The 19,696-nt window shown below is 31.6% G+C and overlaps 1 protein-coding gene across 5 annotated transcripts in view; it reads right to left on the bottom strand.

The window, feature by feature from the left end:
- Window positions 1–19,696, bottom strand: part of LOC126750302 (A disintegrin and metalloproteinase with thrombospondin motifs 9-like) — a 354,367-nt gene that overhangs the window by 73,798 nt on the left and 260,873 nt on the right. For 4 of the 5 annotated variants that reach the window (XM_050459873.1, XM_050459877.1, XM_050459874.1 and 1 more), the window contains exon 7: window positions 16,724–16,919. In XM_050459873.1, the coding sequence (XP_050315830.1) occupies window positions 16,724–16,919 (196 nt within the window). Of the gene's footprint in view, window positions 1–14,567; window positions 14,835–16,723; window positions 16,920–19,696 lie in introns of those variants that run through there. The other variant, XM_050459878.1, reaches the window with a different exon arrangement.

The raw sequence follows: 19,696 nt of genomic DNA, 5'->3' as shown, positions 1-19,696 counted from the left end.
TGTAGTAAAGATGAGCATTCCTCACTAAATTATCTTTTTATAAATGCAAACGGTTAAAACACATCACAAAACATCAACAAATAACAATTCTAGATTATGATATTTCCCATGATAAACATCAACATCGCAAAAAAGTTAAAATTTCCCGCCGCGAATATTTTCGAATCTGGATTTGATACATTCTGTCAAAAATGCGCGAAATTCGCCCTAGTCAGAAAGAAGCTTAAACCTATTTTCTAAAATTGTTAAGCCTCGTATACATTGAACGCAACTCGCACGCGACGCCCATGGATTTTATTGATTGTAATAATTAAATTTCTAGTTGAAAATGCAAACAAGCTTCAGTTTACTTTAACATTTTGAGTAATAGTGTAGGGTACTTCCGGACTATGTCCGACAACGAAGAAATTGCACCGTTAATAACCTTGGTTGCATAGTAATCGCAGAAAGTTTACTAAAAAAAACGAAATTCTTGCCGATGGTGGTGTATTGAGTTATATAAAAAACGTTCTGGCATAGAACTTATTTAAGATTTAAAGTTTCAGTAGATCAGTGGAGAGTATACAAATTTTACACGAATATCACCAAGAGACTTTGAACCTTTGCTAAAAAACAATAAGAACACAAGTCGCCAAAAAAGAAACTAACTTGCGAAAGCCAATATCATGTCAATCAAGGCAGGTGAGTTTCAATAAGGAATGCTCCATTTTGAAACTAGTAAAGATAAAGTAAATCGTCCATACGAATCCAACGAGACCATCCGCAAGGTCGCAGCTCTCATGTTAGCATAGACCTGCTATGCTCAAGATTAACCCTCTGAAATCTAATATGCTTCTTATTGGCAACTGTCAATGATATTAGGAATCAGATTAAAATGAAAATAAATGAAGACCAAAACCAGATCGCTGATGAATGTAAAAGTTCGAACCTTCGATTTAAAAACCATGTATCTGGAGTTTTTAGAAAGGCTTACATGGCGCTGAAGTCTATTTATATTCATCGGCAATATCTGGATATAAACATAAAAAAAACTCCTTTGTGACTAGCTAGTTTTATCTCAACGTAATTATTGTAATATTGCCTACGGGTAATGTTTGGACTATATGACAAAAATTACAACATTCGACTTAGTTTTGGTATCTGCAAACGAAATCATGTATCAAATCAACTGATTGGACTAAAGTGGCTGAATATGCCTAACTGCAGATTGATCATTCATTGTGTTTTTATTATAAAATTTTAAAAAACCGTAGCCCACTTTATGATTATGATTATTAATGATTAACACAGCCATGTTAATCATTTGAATCTCCGAAGAAAAACGCTTCAAATTCCCAGACATCGAACTGAATTCTTTAAACGATCATTTTACTACAATATTGCTAGACAAATTAATTTTTTTGATATCGACTTAAACTCTTTACATACTATGTATTTCAGTTAGTGTGTTTAGAAAACATAGATTTACTGTTTGATGATCAGTAGATAGTCTTCTGAACCTTGTGTTCGGCATCGATTTTGATTTTGATTTTGTGTTTTATTTATGTTAAAAAATAATAAAAATAAACGTTATATAGGCATGCTTATAAATTTAGATATTAGTATTTTTCACATTTGAGAGTTGATATAGGTGATGAAAATAAATCGCTGATACAGTTAGTTCGATTTAAAAAAAAAACAATCAATTTTTGGTAAAAAAATTCATTACGGGAGGGTGTACCGGAAAAACGAAAAATCCCAAAATGTTGGAGGTCGATATCTCGGCTTCTATGAGCACTATCGAGAATTTTAACGGTTTTGTCTTAGTTTCGTCCTTCTGAATCCAACGAGACCATCCGCAAGATCGTAGCTCTCATATTAGCTGAGATCTCGCATTTTTAGTGCCAATTTTTGGGCTCAAAAACGAGGTCGAAAAATGACTTTTTCTGAATTTTCAAAGTGCATTCATTCAGTTAGTTCTGCTCGAATCCCATTATAACCCGGTGTTTTCGTGTTAGGTAGGTTATAGGAGCAAGTCATTTAGAGAACTTTTGTGACTTACAGCCAAAAGATAAAACGATGAGCCTCAATTAAACGCCCTCCTTTGCAATGTCAATAAATAACAATTAGAGTATCTACGTGCGATTTTTCTATTCTACTATGCACGCACTAAAATGAAGAAAAATAAACAATTGAATGGGTTGATTAAAAACAATCGGCTACAAATAACCTGCCGGTGGCATGTTCGCAGTTCGTTAAGCAGCCGTTTTTCAACTGGTATTAACTCACGTCTTCACTATACAGTCTTCACTATCTGTATACAGAGTGGCGCACTAAAAAACTACGACTTATTAATGTACGTTAACGTCTTAATGGTGAAATAGTTCGATATTATAGAAGGCATTCTGGCGTATCCCACCTATTTTGCTTGCCCGGCAATTTTCCTATGGTGGTACCGTCTAACGTGTAATTTGTATCTGCCGGTAAATATGGTTTTCAAGGGATCCTGCTGGAAAAATTGACGGTTATCGCAATTTCGGATCGTAAATTATCGTGTTTGAAGCGTCTTCATCGTAAGGAAAATAACTAATCAACTTTTTTGTTGTTAGATTTTCGTTTGTTTTCGCTTAAGAAAATCTTCCTATCTTTCGAACCTCTATATAGTTATCACAACGAAGCTCTAATGGAAGCACTCTCTCTTTTGAGATTTCTCGCTGAAAATCGGAACCTGTCGAACAAAAGTGGTTATAACTTTGCTTCTATTTAAAATAGAGTTGATGTATAGTCTTTTATAATCTAGAAATATGAGGCTACAACTTGATTATTCACCCATTTTCATTTCTTTTTTTTTCAAAGCAAGGATGCCACAGAACTGATTTTTTTTTCGATACAGGTTGATTGATACAGGTCGCAACGGGTCTTTGAATTTTAAGCTGCATTCTGAAGTAAGCAGAAGAGTATCCATTTTGTTCCTTTTAATAAGTAGTAAAAAAAAAGTAGGCAATGTTTAGTGACGCCATCTAGAGTCTGAAGATTTAAGTTATGAGTTTCTTCACTTTGGAAATTAATTGTATGCACCCTGTATGTCATAGATAAACCAAAAATAATTGAGCAGGCGGCGCAGCACAGCAAGGCGTCATTTATTGGACTACGACTTATTAAAGCCCAATTTTTTTATCGTTAATTCAAGTACCCTAAAAGTAATGTTTTAAAAAAGTATCAATCGCTAAAAATCACCCTGCTCGCTGACTTTCCTCAAAGCAACAAAAAGTCCATTTTTATAATTTAAATTTAATTACTATTACGGATCTCTTTTAGGGCTTTCTACTATTTCCACATATAGGTATTATAAGGTAAAACGCTTCTTTTATGCCCTAAAAGATCGTCTGAAAATAGTCGATTTTGACGTCTACGATCATCATTTTCCCAATTTTAATGGCGGATTTGTCATCATGACGGCTTGGATTTACTTAATAATTTCATTAATTAAGTGCTTAAAATAGCTGAAAATTTTGAGAAATTTATATGGAAATATTCTAGAGATTCTGGAGAATCCGAACATAAGCAGATCTTTTAACAGATCCTGTTCTTGTAGCTGTGGTAATTGGGCAAAGTTTTGACGTCTTAAAATTTACCCTAGACATTTCGCTAGACAAAAATTACAATACACTTTTCTCACCTAATGGTGAGAAAAAATGTAACCGGGATTTAATGTAATTGTTAGGTGGGGTTGTTTTTGATAACTTTAAGGTTATTTGGCCGATTTTATTTTTTTTCTGGAAAATTATGTTAGAATTAAGGTTGTTATAGAATGTCAATGCGCATAGGTGCAATAACAAAATAATTTGCCAGAAAATTGGGAAAAATCTCTTTTGCTCATTTTCTCAAAAACTACTGGAATTGTGGAATATTTTCTTCAAGCATATTATTCCTCATTAAAAATAAAACAAATAATATGGAATAATATTTAGTCGTAAATCTTAAAATAAAAAACTTATGGACATTTTTTAAAAATTGGACTTTTTTTGGGTAAAAATTTGATTTTTTTTTGAGTAATTTATTTTTTGTAAATGCATAAATCGTTCGAGAAAGTTTCAAAGCTTTTTTGAAGAATTTGTTGGAATGGTTGGTTGGACGAACTCTCCCATGGGAAAATGTTCATAATTTTGTTCATATGGAGGGGGAACAATTTTTATGCAGAAATCACTTCGCCTCTTTCAACCCCCTACCCCCTAGAACCTCCCTCTCAAAAATCTTAAATGGCAATAGGGGTTGAGTGATACCTCATTTGAAAGAACTTTTTATTCTCTACATTTTGGCACCTTATTTTTTAAATTTGAGTGCTGCGTTGCCAAGTTAGGGTTATTTAAACATTGTTAAATTACTTATTATTAAACATTATTCCTGTAAGTGTTTTAAATACGTTGAAGCTATGATTTCTATTGGAACGTGTTTGACCATAAAGCGAACCGGTGCATTTCTCACTGAAAGTGTTTATCAATCCGACAAATTCTTTTGGTCATGAAAGATAAACATTTAATTTTTTTTCTTTTTTGTTTATTTTCGTTTGCAATGGAATTCGTCTCAATACAGTTCGATGATATGATCCGAAATTTAAAATAGTATTTAGTGAACTTTCCTACCAGTCAATGTCACTAGGTATTTAAATCAGTTAAAATTTATTTCGATAATTTGTGTGTTATTGTTAGTTACTATGGTATACACGCTTAGGCAAAGAATTGAAATGATTTTTATTTATGGCGAGCAAGGAAGATGCGCAAGAAGAACGGCAGAAGTTTTTAATAATAGAAATCCTAATTGTAATGTAAGTCACAGATACATTTTGGACGTAGTAGCTAAATTTAATGAAATGGGTTCAGTTGGAAACAAAAAAAGGGCAAGTCGGCGTGTTTTAAACGAAGATGTTCAAGTAGAGATTTTGGGAACATTCGTTGCAGAACCCACCAATTCTCTCCGTACAGTAGCACGTCTAACTGGAATGTCACATGAAACTGTAGGACGAGCATTACAGTTACATAAATATCATCCGTACAAGGTGCAAACTTTACAGGAACTTCATGAGGACGATTTTGATAGGAGAATAGAGTTTTGTGAAATTATGTCCAACTTAATAAACACTCGTGCAATTGTGGTAAGCAACATTTGCTTCAGTGATGAATGTACCTTTTTCCTAAACGGCCATGTCAATAGACAGAATTGTCGATACTGGAGTGAGGACAATCCCCACATTTTCAGAGAGGGTGCTACACAGCGGCCACAAAAAATTAATGTTTGGGCCGGTATTCTTGGAAATGCTGTTATAGGACCGTTGTTTATTGAACAAACAAACTGGAGAGCTCTACTTACTCCTACTTGAAGATGTAATTGATCCTTTGATAACAACTGAACTGGAAAATCAAGTTGGTAACATTTTGCAAGAAAACGAACTACACTTTCAGCAAGATGGAGCTACGCCGCATTATTTTCGGCCAGTGTGGGAGTGGTTGAATAACAGATTCCCTAACCAATGGATTGGTAGAAAGGGACCGATAGAATGGCCTGCTAAGTCACCAGACTTAACGCCGTTAGATTTTTTTTATGGGGGCACATAAAATCGGTTGTTTACAACATTCAGCCTGATGATATCGAAGATTTAAAAAGAAGAATTACAGAGGCAAGTAGGGCTATTCCAGAAGAGGTATTTCAGAATGTTCGGGAAGAATTTGAGAATAGACTTTATTTTTGTTTGGAGAACAATGGAGAACACCTCTTAAAGTAGATGTGTTAATAAAATAAATTTTAGGCGTGCTTTTTGTAAAGACCATAATTGTAAAGGCTATGCAAATGTTTAGTAAAAATAATATTAACCTAAATAACATGTTTCAATGCAAATCATAGCTTTAACGTAATTAAAACACTTACAGGAATAATGTTTAATAATAAGTAATTTAACAATGTTTAAATAACCCTAACTTGGCAACGCAGCACTCAAATTTAAAAAATAAGGTGCCAAAATGTAGAGAATAAAAAGTTCTTTTAAATGAGGTATCACTCAACCCCTATTGCTATTTAAGATTTTTGAGAGGGAGGTTCTGGGGGGTAGGGGGTTGAAAGAGGCGAAGTGATTTCTGCATAAAAATTGTTCTCCCTCGATAATAAAATCGACGTGTCCTAGCGATTTTATAAAAACCTAACCCGTTTCGAGATAATAGGGGTGGGAAGTTTTCAAATTGACACCCTGTATATATATTATACAGTGTAATAGATATACCGTAAACGATTGATAAATATACCAATTGCTTTAATTCAAAAACTGTATTTTTGAAACTAGATAATTTTTCAAGACATAGATAGTTTTAGTAATAATTATTAGATAATTTTATATTATAAATATTACTAGATAATTTTTAGACAAGTTTTCTAGAACAAAAAAATAATATTTTTTTTTTTTTAAACGTAATGGTTTATCTTAAAAAAATTGAATTTTCACGTATTTGCGATAGCAAATGGCACAACTACTGCATTTGATAGCGATACGCCTTGCTTTTGAGATATAAAATAGGGTTTTTTCACGTTTTACTCGAAAACCTTAAGGTTATGTGAGGAAATACAAAAACTATCGATGTTTTTATAACAGATAATTTTCGTAAAAAGCATTTTTCTCTTAGGCAATTTTTTTTCTGCAAAAATTTTTTTTTAATTAACACTACATTTACCCCCCCACCCACCCCACACAACTTACCAGTAAGGAATTGTTTTCAAAAATCATTAATTTCCAAAATAAAACACATGAATAACAGCTGGTTTCGTCGTTAATATTTAATCTAACAATACGGTTTGTTTATTTAAATATGATATAATTAAATATATCTATATCAATAAATATTTAATACAAAAACAGTGCTATTAGATTAAATATTCTGGACAAAAAACGATGATTTTTCAAAAGAATTTCTTACTGAAAAAATGTTTGGGTTGGGTGGGGGGGTAAGGGTTGTGTTGATGAAAAACAATGTTTTTGCAAAAAAATTATTTTCAATATTTAATTTATTAACACTGATTATTTAAATTTGATGCAATTTTATTTATAAATATTTAGTATAAAAACAGTGTTATTATATTAGATAATATGGACTAAAAACAGTGATTTTGCAGAAGAATTTCATCAAATATTTAAGATGTAGTAATTGAGTTTAAAAACTAGATATGTAAATTCCGTGTCAATTTTTTAAATGCCAAATTTATCTCTCCTTTTGTAAACAGAATCTTATATGATATACGTATATTTTATGTTATAATAAATATACCTTGACCATATACGGTTGATAAATATACCAAAACTAAAAATTTACTAAAAAATCGTCGAATCAATATATATTTAACGATAATAATATATGATGTGTTTCTTGGGAACGCGTCTATATAAATAGGCTGATACCCCAAGAACTGTTCCTATTGTCTTCCTAGGCTCTTCGCCTAACCAGACCTGATAATTGGAACTGAACTACATTTGATACCTAATTAAAATTGTTTGTAAGAATTCCTTCACTGACAAAACCTTAATGTTTTAAACTGATCCCCACGAACCAAAAGTACACGCTCCTATACTTTTGGCAACTATACCTGTTTATTTAAGATCTATATTCAGAGAAAACCCACTAATAATAATAATTATAACGAACATCCACGTGCACGAGCACCAAAAATCGCTCGTTCATCAACCGATAACCGATCCTAATCGGATTAACGCTCTCTCCGCGTGTCCATTTGCGGTTTCTGGTCGATTCTCGAGTACCTTGACTTAAGCAGGAACGACGCGATTCGCTCGTACCGTTCGTAGACTGCACGGCGACAACTCGGGAGAAAAACGTTTCCACCACTGGTTAACAACACTTCAACGAAACTGCACCACTGATTTTATTAGAAATCTGATTGTATATACAATTAAATCAGTTGAAAAAGATTGCCATGTCCCTGGATTTTGTTTTGTCTAATGCTATCAAAAGACTGCTCTAATTATTAATACCTTACTCAAAAGAGCCTTTATTTAATGTGAGAACTCCCTTCAAACCTGTTCTGGCTACAACAACAACAACTTGATAAAAACTAAAAACCTTTTGGTGCCTGTGCAATAATATTGTCTACTTCTCCTATCATTATCGTACTCACTAAATAAAAAAAGAAAAGTACCGACTCTATTCAAAGCATTCCGCCATCCTCCATCTATTTCACGGTCTATTCAATGCACAATGGCAACGAGCAGAATCTTTTTTTCTTGTCTTTGAATCTTCTTAGAAATTACTGCATCGATACGTGGGAGATTCGAACTAGTTTTTCACCATTGGTACATTTGTACTAAAACAATTGTCAACGGAAATCTTAGTAATCGGTTATTTGGAAAAATATTATTAATACAAAATTTGATAACAAGAAAAATTTTTAAAAAGTTTAAGTTCTTAATTAAACAAAATTTTTAACCTAAAAACAATTTTAAAATAAAGCCTAGATATAGAGTAAGGGCGACAAATATGGAATTTATTTTTAAAACTGCAAAATTATAAGAACTTTTTTATTTTTTTAACAAAAAAATATTAAAAGTAATTAAAAAACATGTTATATTAAGCTATTATAACTTTAACGTTTTAAAAATCGTAATAAAAAATCTAAAATATTAATATTTCCCTTTTTTAAAAATAGGGTCACAAATATGGAATACTTAGAAAACTAAACTAAATACTAAATCTATTGGCAGAAGTCGCAAATATAAATGCCAGATACATATGAGGTACATTGCAAATGACACTATGAGTTGCAGGATTTGCACTGTATCCACTGTTTCTCAGATTTTTTGCTTTCCAAAAACTTTTCACCATTTTCGCCAGTACATAATGAATCATCTGAGTCATCATCTGCCACAAAGTCTTCTTCAGAAGAACTACTTGATTTTTCTGAAGTGTATCCCAAATTTTTTGTCTTACGCTTAGCTTGACTTCTTGATGAGATGGCTGTTGACGTGCTGGGAGTATCGGAATCAGTCAAGCTTGTTTTACTTTGCCCAATTTGTTTTTTAACTCGAAGTTTTGATGTAGTTGAAACAGATGCTTTTGCGGATGATTCCAATTCTGTTTTGTAAGGTGACGCAGTTATTACGGCAGCTTTCCCTGCTTTTCGTCCTTGGTTGCTGGTTTTTTTACAAATCATTGGGACAGGCGAGACCATCTCAGGAGTTACAATATTTGTTGGTGGCGTCGGGTTTTCAGTATCTTGAGGTATTGGAAGAGGAACAACAGCATCAACTTCATCTTTTTCGATAGTTTCGGAGGCAAGAAAGTCAGATTCACGAAAGACATTTAGATTAATGCAAAAATTCCGGTGGCTTTAAAACCATTAACAGCAATCTCACCACGCTGAACTCTTAATTAAGCCTTGCCGAAAATTTCCATCACATCAAATGCAGTTACTGGTCTGGCATTTTGTCGTACCCACGTTCTTATCTCCTCACTGTAATGAGCTTTGAATGGTCCCATAAAAGATTTGTCAAGGGGCTGAAGTTTATGTGTTGAATGTGGCGGTAAGCACACAATCGTAACATTATTTTCTCTGGCCATATTAATGACATCAATATTGCGAGTATACGAGTTATGACCGTCTAATAAGAGCATAACTGTACATTCAGGTGTAGGCTTTACTATCGCTACAAAATATTCAGACCATTTTGTAAAAATGTTATTTTGTATCCACCCTGATGGATGACATTCGAACTTTGTCCCAGGTGGAGCCCCCTTTGTAAGCTGCGGGCTTAAGTTTTTTCTGGGGAATATAACTAAGGGTAAAACAAAATTGCCTCCTGCACTCATACAAAATACTACTGTAATTAGTGAGCCTCGTTCTGCGGAAGTCATGCTACCAATTTGTCGTTTAAATTATTCGTGATGACCGAGCTAAGAAAAAATTGCGACTACAAGTAGTTATTGTAATTCTTCGAACGACAATACTCATATAATATAGATCAATTATTATCCTTAAGGTAAGTCAATTGATCATTTAATTACAGGTTCATAGTATGCAATTATTATTATCGGGATATAATATATTATACGTTATAATATTGTGTTTCATATACGTTAATGTATTTTTACTAGTCAATAATGAAAAATTGTTTACAACTAAAAAAAAATTGAATATTTTTCAAAACTTGATGATTTTTCCTAAAAAAAAAATTAAATTTCGATAGTGGTACGCTTTATTTTTGAGAAATATAATAGGGGTTTTTCACATTTTACTCGAAAACCTTAAGGTAATGTGAGAAAAGTATAGATACAAAATTATAGATTTTTTTATCAGGTATAATTTATTTAAAAAGCATTTCTTTCTCAGGCAATTATTTGCTGCCGAAAAACCGACTTTCAATAAACTTACTCTTAACCCCCCACCCACCCTACACAAGTTACCAGTAAGAAAATGTGTTAAAAAATCATTAATTTTCAAAAATAATACGCCATGAATAACTGCTGGTTTCGTTATTAATATCTAATCTAATAATACAGTTTTTTTATTTAAATTTGATATAATTATATACATAAATGTATAATAGTAAATATTTAATATTAAAACAGTTATATTGTATATTATGGACAAAAAACGGTGATTTTTCAAAAGAATTTCTTACTGGGTAAATGTTTGGGGTGGGTGGGGGGGTAAGGGTTGTGTTGATGAAAAACAATGTTTTTCCAGAAAATATATATTCAATATTTATTTTATTAATTCTGTTTATTTAAATTTGATATAATTTTATATATAAATATGTAGTATAAAAACAGCGTTATTAGATTGGACAATATGGACGAAAAACAGTGATTTTTAAAAAAAAATTCATTAAATATTCGAGGCGTAGTAATTAAGTTTGAAAACTAGATATGTAAATCTCGTGTCAATTTTTTTAAATGCCGAAGTTTTCTCCCTTGTGTCAACAAAATCGTATATGATATACGTATATTCTACAGCTTAATAAATATATCCTGACCATATATACGGTTGACACACCAAAACCAAATATTTACCAAAATTGCATAAAGAAACACGGTCATTAATGCAAGTAAAATATCAAAATTTGTTTCTATTTGATAAATTTTCGTCTCTATTAAGACTTAAATATGTTTTAATAATAATAATAATAATAATAATAATAATAAATGTCTTCTATTATTCAAATTCATTACAAACTTGATACAAAAAAAAAAAAAACAAAGTACCTGAACCTGGCGCAGTCTAGCTTTATATAGCTACTCCACTGAACCAGATCAGGGTGTATTTGAAGTAACATTATAACAACATGTTATATGTAAAGAAATATTCCCAATTATAATATAACACAAAAAAAGTTTTCTTCTTCTATAAAAAACAGCAAATTTGATACATATTAAATAGTAAGAGAATTGTTTTGAATAGTCATAAGAACAATTTTATATTTCCTCCTAAATTTATCTGCACGAAGGTCAACAATTTCTGCAGGTATTTTATTGTAGCACTGAACAGCATTGTAAGAAAACGATCGCTGAAACATAGCACTCCTATGGACCGGCATGGTTAACTTATTTCTAGCTCTAACATTTACCCCGTGTACATTTGCTCTAAACAACAATCTATTCCTTATAGTCGCAGGTGCCTTTGGGCTGCTAATGATTTTTATCGAAAAAGTGGAAAAATTAAGAATTCTACGATTGTCCATTTTAAGCCAGTTAATTGTTTTATAATATTGCGAAATATGATCATACTTACGTAAGCCATAAACCAATCTGATACAGGCATTCTGAATTTTTTGTATGTGCATTTTACAATCATTATCTAAGCAAAAACCATAAACATAATCACAGTAGTTAAAATTAGAGAGCACCATGGCCTCACATAGGCTGCATTTAAGACTTAGATTAAGAATATCTCTATTACTATATAAGAGTTTTAAAGCTGCAAACGATTTTTGAACAATTTTTTTAACATGCTCCCTGAATCTCAACTTATTTAAATAAATCTAAATTTTTGGCAGTTTCAACAACCGAAAGCTTAGAGCCCTCCACATGAACATTTATTACACTTTTAATATTTGTAATTTTATTTGTATTTCCAAAAACCATAAAACAAGACTTTGAGGAATTTAATTTTAAATTATTTTTTTTAGATAAACGATTTATTATATTTAAGTCATTGTTTATACCAATCTCCGCTTCTTTAAGATTATCAGGTTTGAAAGTTGTATATATCTGCGTATCATCAGCAAACGCTTGCACCTTACAAACTTTTAAGGACTTAAGAATGTCTGCTCTATATACAAGGAAAAGCAGAGGTTTGGGGGCACTCCAGACAAAATGTGAGCTTGATTAGAATAAGAATTATTTGTAAATATTGTCTGAAATCTATTATTCAAATAAGACTCAATTAACTGTATAGACTCCATTGAAAAGCCATAATATTTAAGCTTAGCTAGTAAAAGGGCATGATTTATTGTATCGCTTTAGAGAAATCTAAAAGCACCAGAACAGCAATCTGTTGCTTATCAATAGCGTCCATTATATCATCCAGTACGTTTAGTAGAGCTACAGAGGTACCAAAGTTCTCCCTAAAGCCACATTGCGTAGCCGGAATAATGTCATCAAAAAAATAACAAACCATCTGATGGTAAAGTACCTTTTCAAATATTTTTGAAAGTACTGGAAGTATACTTATAACGCGCAAGTCGTTACAATTTTCTGGGCTAGCAACTTTTGATAAGGGTTTACCAATCGAAATTTTCCATTGATCGGGGAAATAGTGAGCTTCTATACAACAATTTATTATGTGGCATATGTACTTATCAATAAAGGGGCTACAATGCCTTAATATTTTTGGTGAAATCTGATCCACACCAGTCGCATTAGACTTAATACTATTTAAAATTCTGCTTACATCTTCAACGGTTGCAAGATTAAGTGTGAAATGCAGGCTATTATCAAATACACCATTATTATAACACTGAACTTGTTCATCAAAATTCGCAGAATTTTGAAAAAATTGAGAAAAAAAGATGTTAATTTGATTTGGATCAGACAGGTGTTCCGGAATATTGGTATTATTTTTATTTCTACAAATGTTAAACTTTTTTAATGACGACCAAAGCTGACGTTTATTTTTTTCGTTACTCAACAGATTAAGGTGCTTCTTTTTTTTCTCTTCTAATTGTAGCCAGAGTATGATTTCTCAGAAATTTATAATTCTCCCAATCTTGTATATCCCTTGTTGCCTTGAATTTCCTTAATGCCTCATTGCGTTGTTTTTGGAAAAGAAGTACCTCAGATGTTAGCCAAGGAGCTTTAGGTTTAGTAATTCTTGCTTTTTAAAAGGAGCATATTTATTAAAAAGTGTTTGAATTAAATTATTAAAAATTACTAGCTTACTATCGATATTATTTTGATATAAAATGCTATCCCATGGTAGGAAATATAAATCCTGCAAAAAAAGTTGGTTATTAAAATTTTTAAAGCACCTGTACTCATTTAGTTTAGGAACTATGGGTACCCTGTTTAAATTTAGTTCACAGAAAACCAAGTTGTGATCTGAGACGTTGTCTGCGCAAATGACCCCTTTATTATGTATCAGAGACACATTAGACACAAATATTGCATCAAGAAGAGTGCTGCAAGTAGCTGAGACTCTGGTTGGGTCTTCAATTATTTGAGTGAGATTATAATTTTCAAATAATGATGTAAGGGGCTAATTAAAATTTAAAAGATTAATATTAAAATCTCCTAAACAGAAAACTTCGTTAACACACGGGTATATAAAAGAAAATATATTATCAAAATTAGAAATTAGGCTATTAAAGTTAAGAGTAGGGGGCTTATAAAAACCACCAAAAGCATAATTTTTATTTGTGATTTTTATTTTTAAGAAAAGAAGTTCCAAATGAGCATTAATATTATAGTAAAATGAAACAATATTAACTTTATACCTGTCTCTTACATAAGCCGCCACGCCCCCGCCTCTACCCTGACGATTCTTCTTAAAAAATTGGTATCCCGGAATTTGAAACAACAATGAGTCATCGGTATTGGAGAGCCATGTTTCAGATAAAAAGATAATGTCTACATTTTGATGTTCTACTAGGAATCTAAATTCATTGAACCTTGTATGCAATGATCTTACGTTTAAATGTGCAATTCTCATTTACCTATAAAATATATAACACCTCACTATAACAGACACTATAATATACCTTTTTATACCAAAAAGAGAAAAATTAATAAAAAATAAAATATTAATATATAAAAATAATATACAAATAAAAATTATTTAACATAAAAAAAGTAAATGGTTAGAGGTTAAGAACCACAGATGAATGATGAATGAGTCGCTCTCATTCCCATTTTTAATACCTAAGACAAGTTTTTACCAAAGAAACAATTATAAAAACAAAACGAAAAAAAATACAAATTCTACCATTTTATCGTTATAAACAAAAAGCGTAAACACGCATGAAATTAGAAATAATATATGTAGCCATATACTTATATAAAAGTACAGTAAACCAAATGACCAATTTTAATTTTTAAATGTACCTGTTAATCACGTCAATTTTTAATTGAATGAATATCCATCTCTGAGTTAATGCGGTGCACTGTACCATTTTCCGCTCTAACATACACATTACCATTCAAAATCCATGTATTTTTATGTGAAAATGAACTAGAAGCACTTTTGAATAGCATTAACCGAGATTTAGTTAGGTCCTCCTTAATTTGCACACCCGTATTTTTTAGATATTTTCGATTTTTAAGCACGGCTATACGAGCGGCCTCCGACGAGAATTGCACCATAACTGCCGGCGGTGAGTCGCTAGGAATTTTAGAAGCAATTCTGTGGCATTTTTTCAGGTCATTGTGTCCAATTTTTAATTTAAGTTTAGTGTTAAATAAATCCAATACTTTATTGAGCAGATTAAGATTAATTGCAAGATTAAAAGCAGATTAATTGTCAAAGAGTGGCATTTTCATTTTGTAACTTTATCAGACCATCTCTAATTTTCTCAATTTCGGCCTTTGAGTTTTCAATCTATCATCAAAACGTTGTTCAACTATTGTGAGAACTTTTTCTGCTATATCAGAGAGGAATTTTTCAGTAAAAACAGCAGCAACAACTGACTTAATTTCACGTAGATCTGTCGACGAAAGAACCATTTTGGCAAGAGATAATAAAAAAATAGCACTGGAGCTGCAGTACTATAGTTTACCAACTAAAACTTGGATCACTGAACAAGGAATGCTTAGGCCAACACAGTTTTTCCCAATAAACACTTAGGTACTTTAAAAATTTACCTACTATTTCTGATTATTTTATAACTGCAAAGGTAAAATAGAGAAATATTCAGGATCATTGAATATTGATGATCATAAATGATATATTTGTGAAACTTTCTCAACTAGAAACCTTTTTTCAAAATATTAATAATAATAGTAAAAATAATAATAATAATAATAATAATAATAAGCATTATTATTATTATTATTAGACAGCATGGGTCGTCAGAAAGTTCATGGGTACAGAAGACCGAACACCATCCAGGGCCCGACAACCTGGAAAGGGTCCCCTCAGAGCTTAATCCTTTTGATATCTTAGATATCTGGGATAAGTGAATGTTCCCCGTAAAACAGGAGTGTGATTGCCGCAAGGCAAAAATCTATAATAATACTAATAATAATAATAATGTTTATTAATTCTCAATACAATTAACAATTCAAAATTTACACTGCTGTAAATGAAATAATAATAATATAGTTATGCGGGATTAAATGGCCTATTTTTCAGCATCCTAACAATTAAGTAAGGGCTGTTGAAGCCACGAAGTAAACTGTTGACTCTCTACTTGTTACAATATCTAACTTTTAGCTTACAAGTAATGCTGTTTTGTCTTCGTACACCAAAAATAAATCTCAGACAGGAGTTTTGATCAACTTGAAGTTTTGTTTCATTATCAAGGTATGGGCCATAAATTGAATCACAAAAGTTAAAGTGAGATAAGACTAAGGATTCGCATTATGTTTCTTTTGTTGTTTGATTTAAATAATGTATATGGATAAAGCAATTTTAGAATTGAATAGGCTATTTTAAGTGACCTGTTCTTTAAATCTTAATTTATTAACTATAATTAGACCCAACTTTTTTGCAGTTTTTTGACATGAATCATATCAAACAATAATATGGTGTGTTGCTCGGGGATTAGTGGTATCAAAATTCTGATTTCACCACTGACTTACTTGGAAAAAAATAGCTGAAAAAAAGGCCCATATAGATCACCTTTTTATGATTGGTTTCATCCCAAAAATTTAGAAATGCTCCAAAAAAAAAACAATCTTCTTAAAGAAAATCCTTGACTCTAAGTAGTTAATTAGCTTTTCATACACTCTCTCCATATTTACGACCGAAACAACTTAACTATTAATAATATCCAATTTACAAATATTTCCCAACACCTAATCATACATGTAGATGAGTTGTAACACTTACGAAACGGCTTCTCGCACATGTAAAACTTTCGTAACTCATTAGGAAACCCGTAAAAAAGTTATTCCCTTGGGCATAAATGCATTATAGAGAACGTATTGTATATGCTTGCAAATTACGCTTAATTTTAATTTACTGTTAATCACTTATTTATAAAAAAAAACAACTTTGTTGGGCCTATTGACCCAGTTAATTACTTTCAAAGTTTACTTACCATCTTGATCGTTACCATTAGTCCCATCAAAATAATCAAATACGTCATTACTTTCATGGTGTTCCGTGTTGCTGGTAGTGGTAGTGGCATGTGGTAATTTCTTAATGCGATGCAACAGGGTTTCCGAAAGGTTGTTTGTTAAATTTTCGGCTGGTTCGATGTAGTAGTTGTCCGTCGATGATCTTATGTAACCGGTCTGTAACAAAATGATTAAAATTGTTTTATGGTGAATCGAAGAAAGTTGCTGAACGAATGACGGATTTATTTTTTTTCTCCTTTTGATCGATCAGGTGGTCGAGCTGATGACGGCTCCAAATATGGACCGTTTCAGAAGAATGAATTCGTTTAATAAGGGTGTGACAACGTCTCTTGTTTTTTTTTTTGTTGGTTGTAAATGTTTCGAAAATAGTTCTAATTTATTTCAGAAATTTTATATTAAATAGTAAGAGCATACAAAAATACACTTAAGTAACTAACTGAACAATAATACTTGTGTGTACTTATAGAAAATGTCTATACAGGGTGGTGCAGTTCAAACGTCATTAATTTTAATACGTGATTAAAAAAGAAATAGACTTTCATTATAAAATTTTTCTCAGAAATGTTTAATAACAAAGATACAGGGTGTTAAAGTTAAGAATAATTATTTGTTTATTTATAATAACTTTTAAACTACCAGCTCAATGCTTACAGATTGTTGTAGTAAATTGTCAATTACTGATGAGGTCAAAATTGCCAGTGGCGTAACATATGGAAAGACTTGGTCCTTTTTTGTCTCAAATCTGCGAGGTAATAAAATATTTTTTTATAAGTGTCAACGCCGTATAATAATTATTCCAACCCTAAATTATGTAGAACTAAACTATTGAGAGGAAAAGAATATAAATGACCAAAGTCAGTACACAAATCTATCCCATCAAATTCTACATAACTTTTACCTTACTCAAAACATGCATAATTCAAAAATAAATATACAATAAAAAAAATAAATATACAATTGTATAATGTTTACACACAAATACAATTTTAACTTTTGTGTGTTTGATCCATTTAAAAATATTTTACACTGGTTTCACAATAAATAAGATAGCATATTAAAATTATATATTTACACTTTGTATTTCATCCTGTATAATGTTTACATATATATTTAATTTTTATTTTTGTACTTTTGATACCACTATAAATATTTTTAATAGCAGTTTCGCAATATATAAAATAGCCTATTCAAATGAAATGTTTATACTTCGTATTTCACCCTGTATAATGTGAACATTTATCGATTCTTAAAATTTAATGCTTTCCAGTTCTTGACAAAAGTGTATAAGTTACAATAAAAGTCATTTTAAAAATAAAATAAATATAGTCTTAAAGCAATGAATTTTGTACTCATTTCCCTATAAGACAAAACAACAATGCAGCTGAATTTCAATCAAATTCAGCAAACTTTGGAATCCTGCGATGCCCACAATTTTTGTAAATACCTTAAAAACTATTGCATTTACAGATGAAAATATATACGGAATTTTTCATTTAAGAAAATTATACGTTCAGATGGGTTTCCGTTAGATGCACCGTACAAAAGTTATATTTCTTTCTAGTTTTAATAGAAAAAGACTTTTCGTATAATTACCTCGAAAAGTACAAGTAAAACTATCGGAAGACAATTTTGTCTCTATAAAAAAATAGTGAAATAAAGTCCCTCTCCATTGGAGCAAGTAACTATTAACGAATTTAAAATCCGATAATTGCAAACTAAAAACCGTAACCGTCGTGACCCCACGAAGTTCATTATCTCCATAAGCGAAATCCTCTGGCATCATCATCGTCATCACCTCGAACTAAAAATAGGCGGTGGGCAACTGGCCTATAAAAAAAAAATTCGCGATTCGAAAATCAAGGTCTTCTCGTAAACGAGAAAAAAAATCGCCATCTGGTCCGGGAGTTTATTATCTAGGTTTAAACCGCGTGAACTCGTTTTTTTTTTGGGACCAGATGCCCGTCAATATCGTCGTTTCTAATTTAAAGAAAAATTGCATTTTTGTTTAAATCAATTCTAATTTACTCAAAAATTACACGTATTACCTGCGAACTTTTTCTAACTCCTTTAAAAAACACCGCTAGTTAATTGATCAATGGGGTTTTATAATATAGGGTGAGTTTTTTAAAGTGTTACAATGCGATATATCAAAAACGGCTGCAAATTTTTTTTTGACATTTTGGTGACATTTCAAGTATACCGGGGGGGGCACTTTTTGTGATATTTTTGACATTTGTCCCTTCACCCCCTAAGAGGGGGGGAGGGTCACTTCCTTATTTTAAATGGAATGATGTGTTTTTTATTCTTAAATACGAATCTACATAAAATATGAAGTCTGTTTACAAAAAAATTTTAAAATTGCTCTGCTGGTTACGGAATTATGATCAAAAATGTTTTGATTAAATTTAAAAATAATTCGAATATTCTACTACAATAAAAACAAATTATTTCCTACTTTTTAACTATTTATCGTCTATGTATTATGCCTAAGGAGCTGTTCCAAGTGGCCGCCTTCGACTTCCAAACACTTTCTTATCCTTTCTTGACATGAGTTTCGTACCCGCTGTAACATTGCTGGTGTCACTAATGAACAAGCAAAACGAATCCTGTTCTTCATGTCCTCTGGAGTTGTAGGTGCACTAGCCATTACTTTGTCTTTTATAAATCCCCATAAAAAAAAGTCAAAGGGGGTCAAATCTGGCGAACGAGCAGACCAGTTGACAGGACCACCTCGACCAATCCACCTGTTTTTGCCATTTTTGACATATCGCATTGTAACACTTTAAAAAACTCACCCTGTATAGTTGACTCAAAGATATACCGTTGGTTCCTACTGTACTAAATTAATTATGAATTCTGGATGTTTAGTTTGCATTTTACAGTAGAGTAAGAGGTTTAAAAAAAATTGTTGACCTGTGCGAAAAAAGCTTTGG

The sequence above is a fragment of the Anthonomus grandis genome, chromosome 2, assembly GCF_022605725.1.
Source record: "Anthonomus grandis grandis chromosome 2, icAntGran1.3, whole genome shotgun sequence".
In the NCBI taxonomy this organism is placed as follows: domain Eukaryota; kingdom Metazoa; phylum Arthropoda; class Insecta; order Coleoptera; family Curculionidae; genus Anthonomus; species Anthonomus grandis.
The sequence above is the reverse complement of the archived record's forward strand: the minus strand, read 5'-3'. Positions and strand labels throughout refer to the sequence as shown.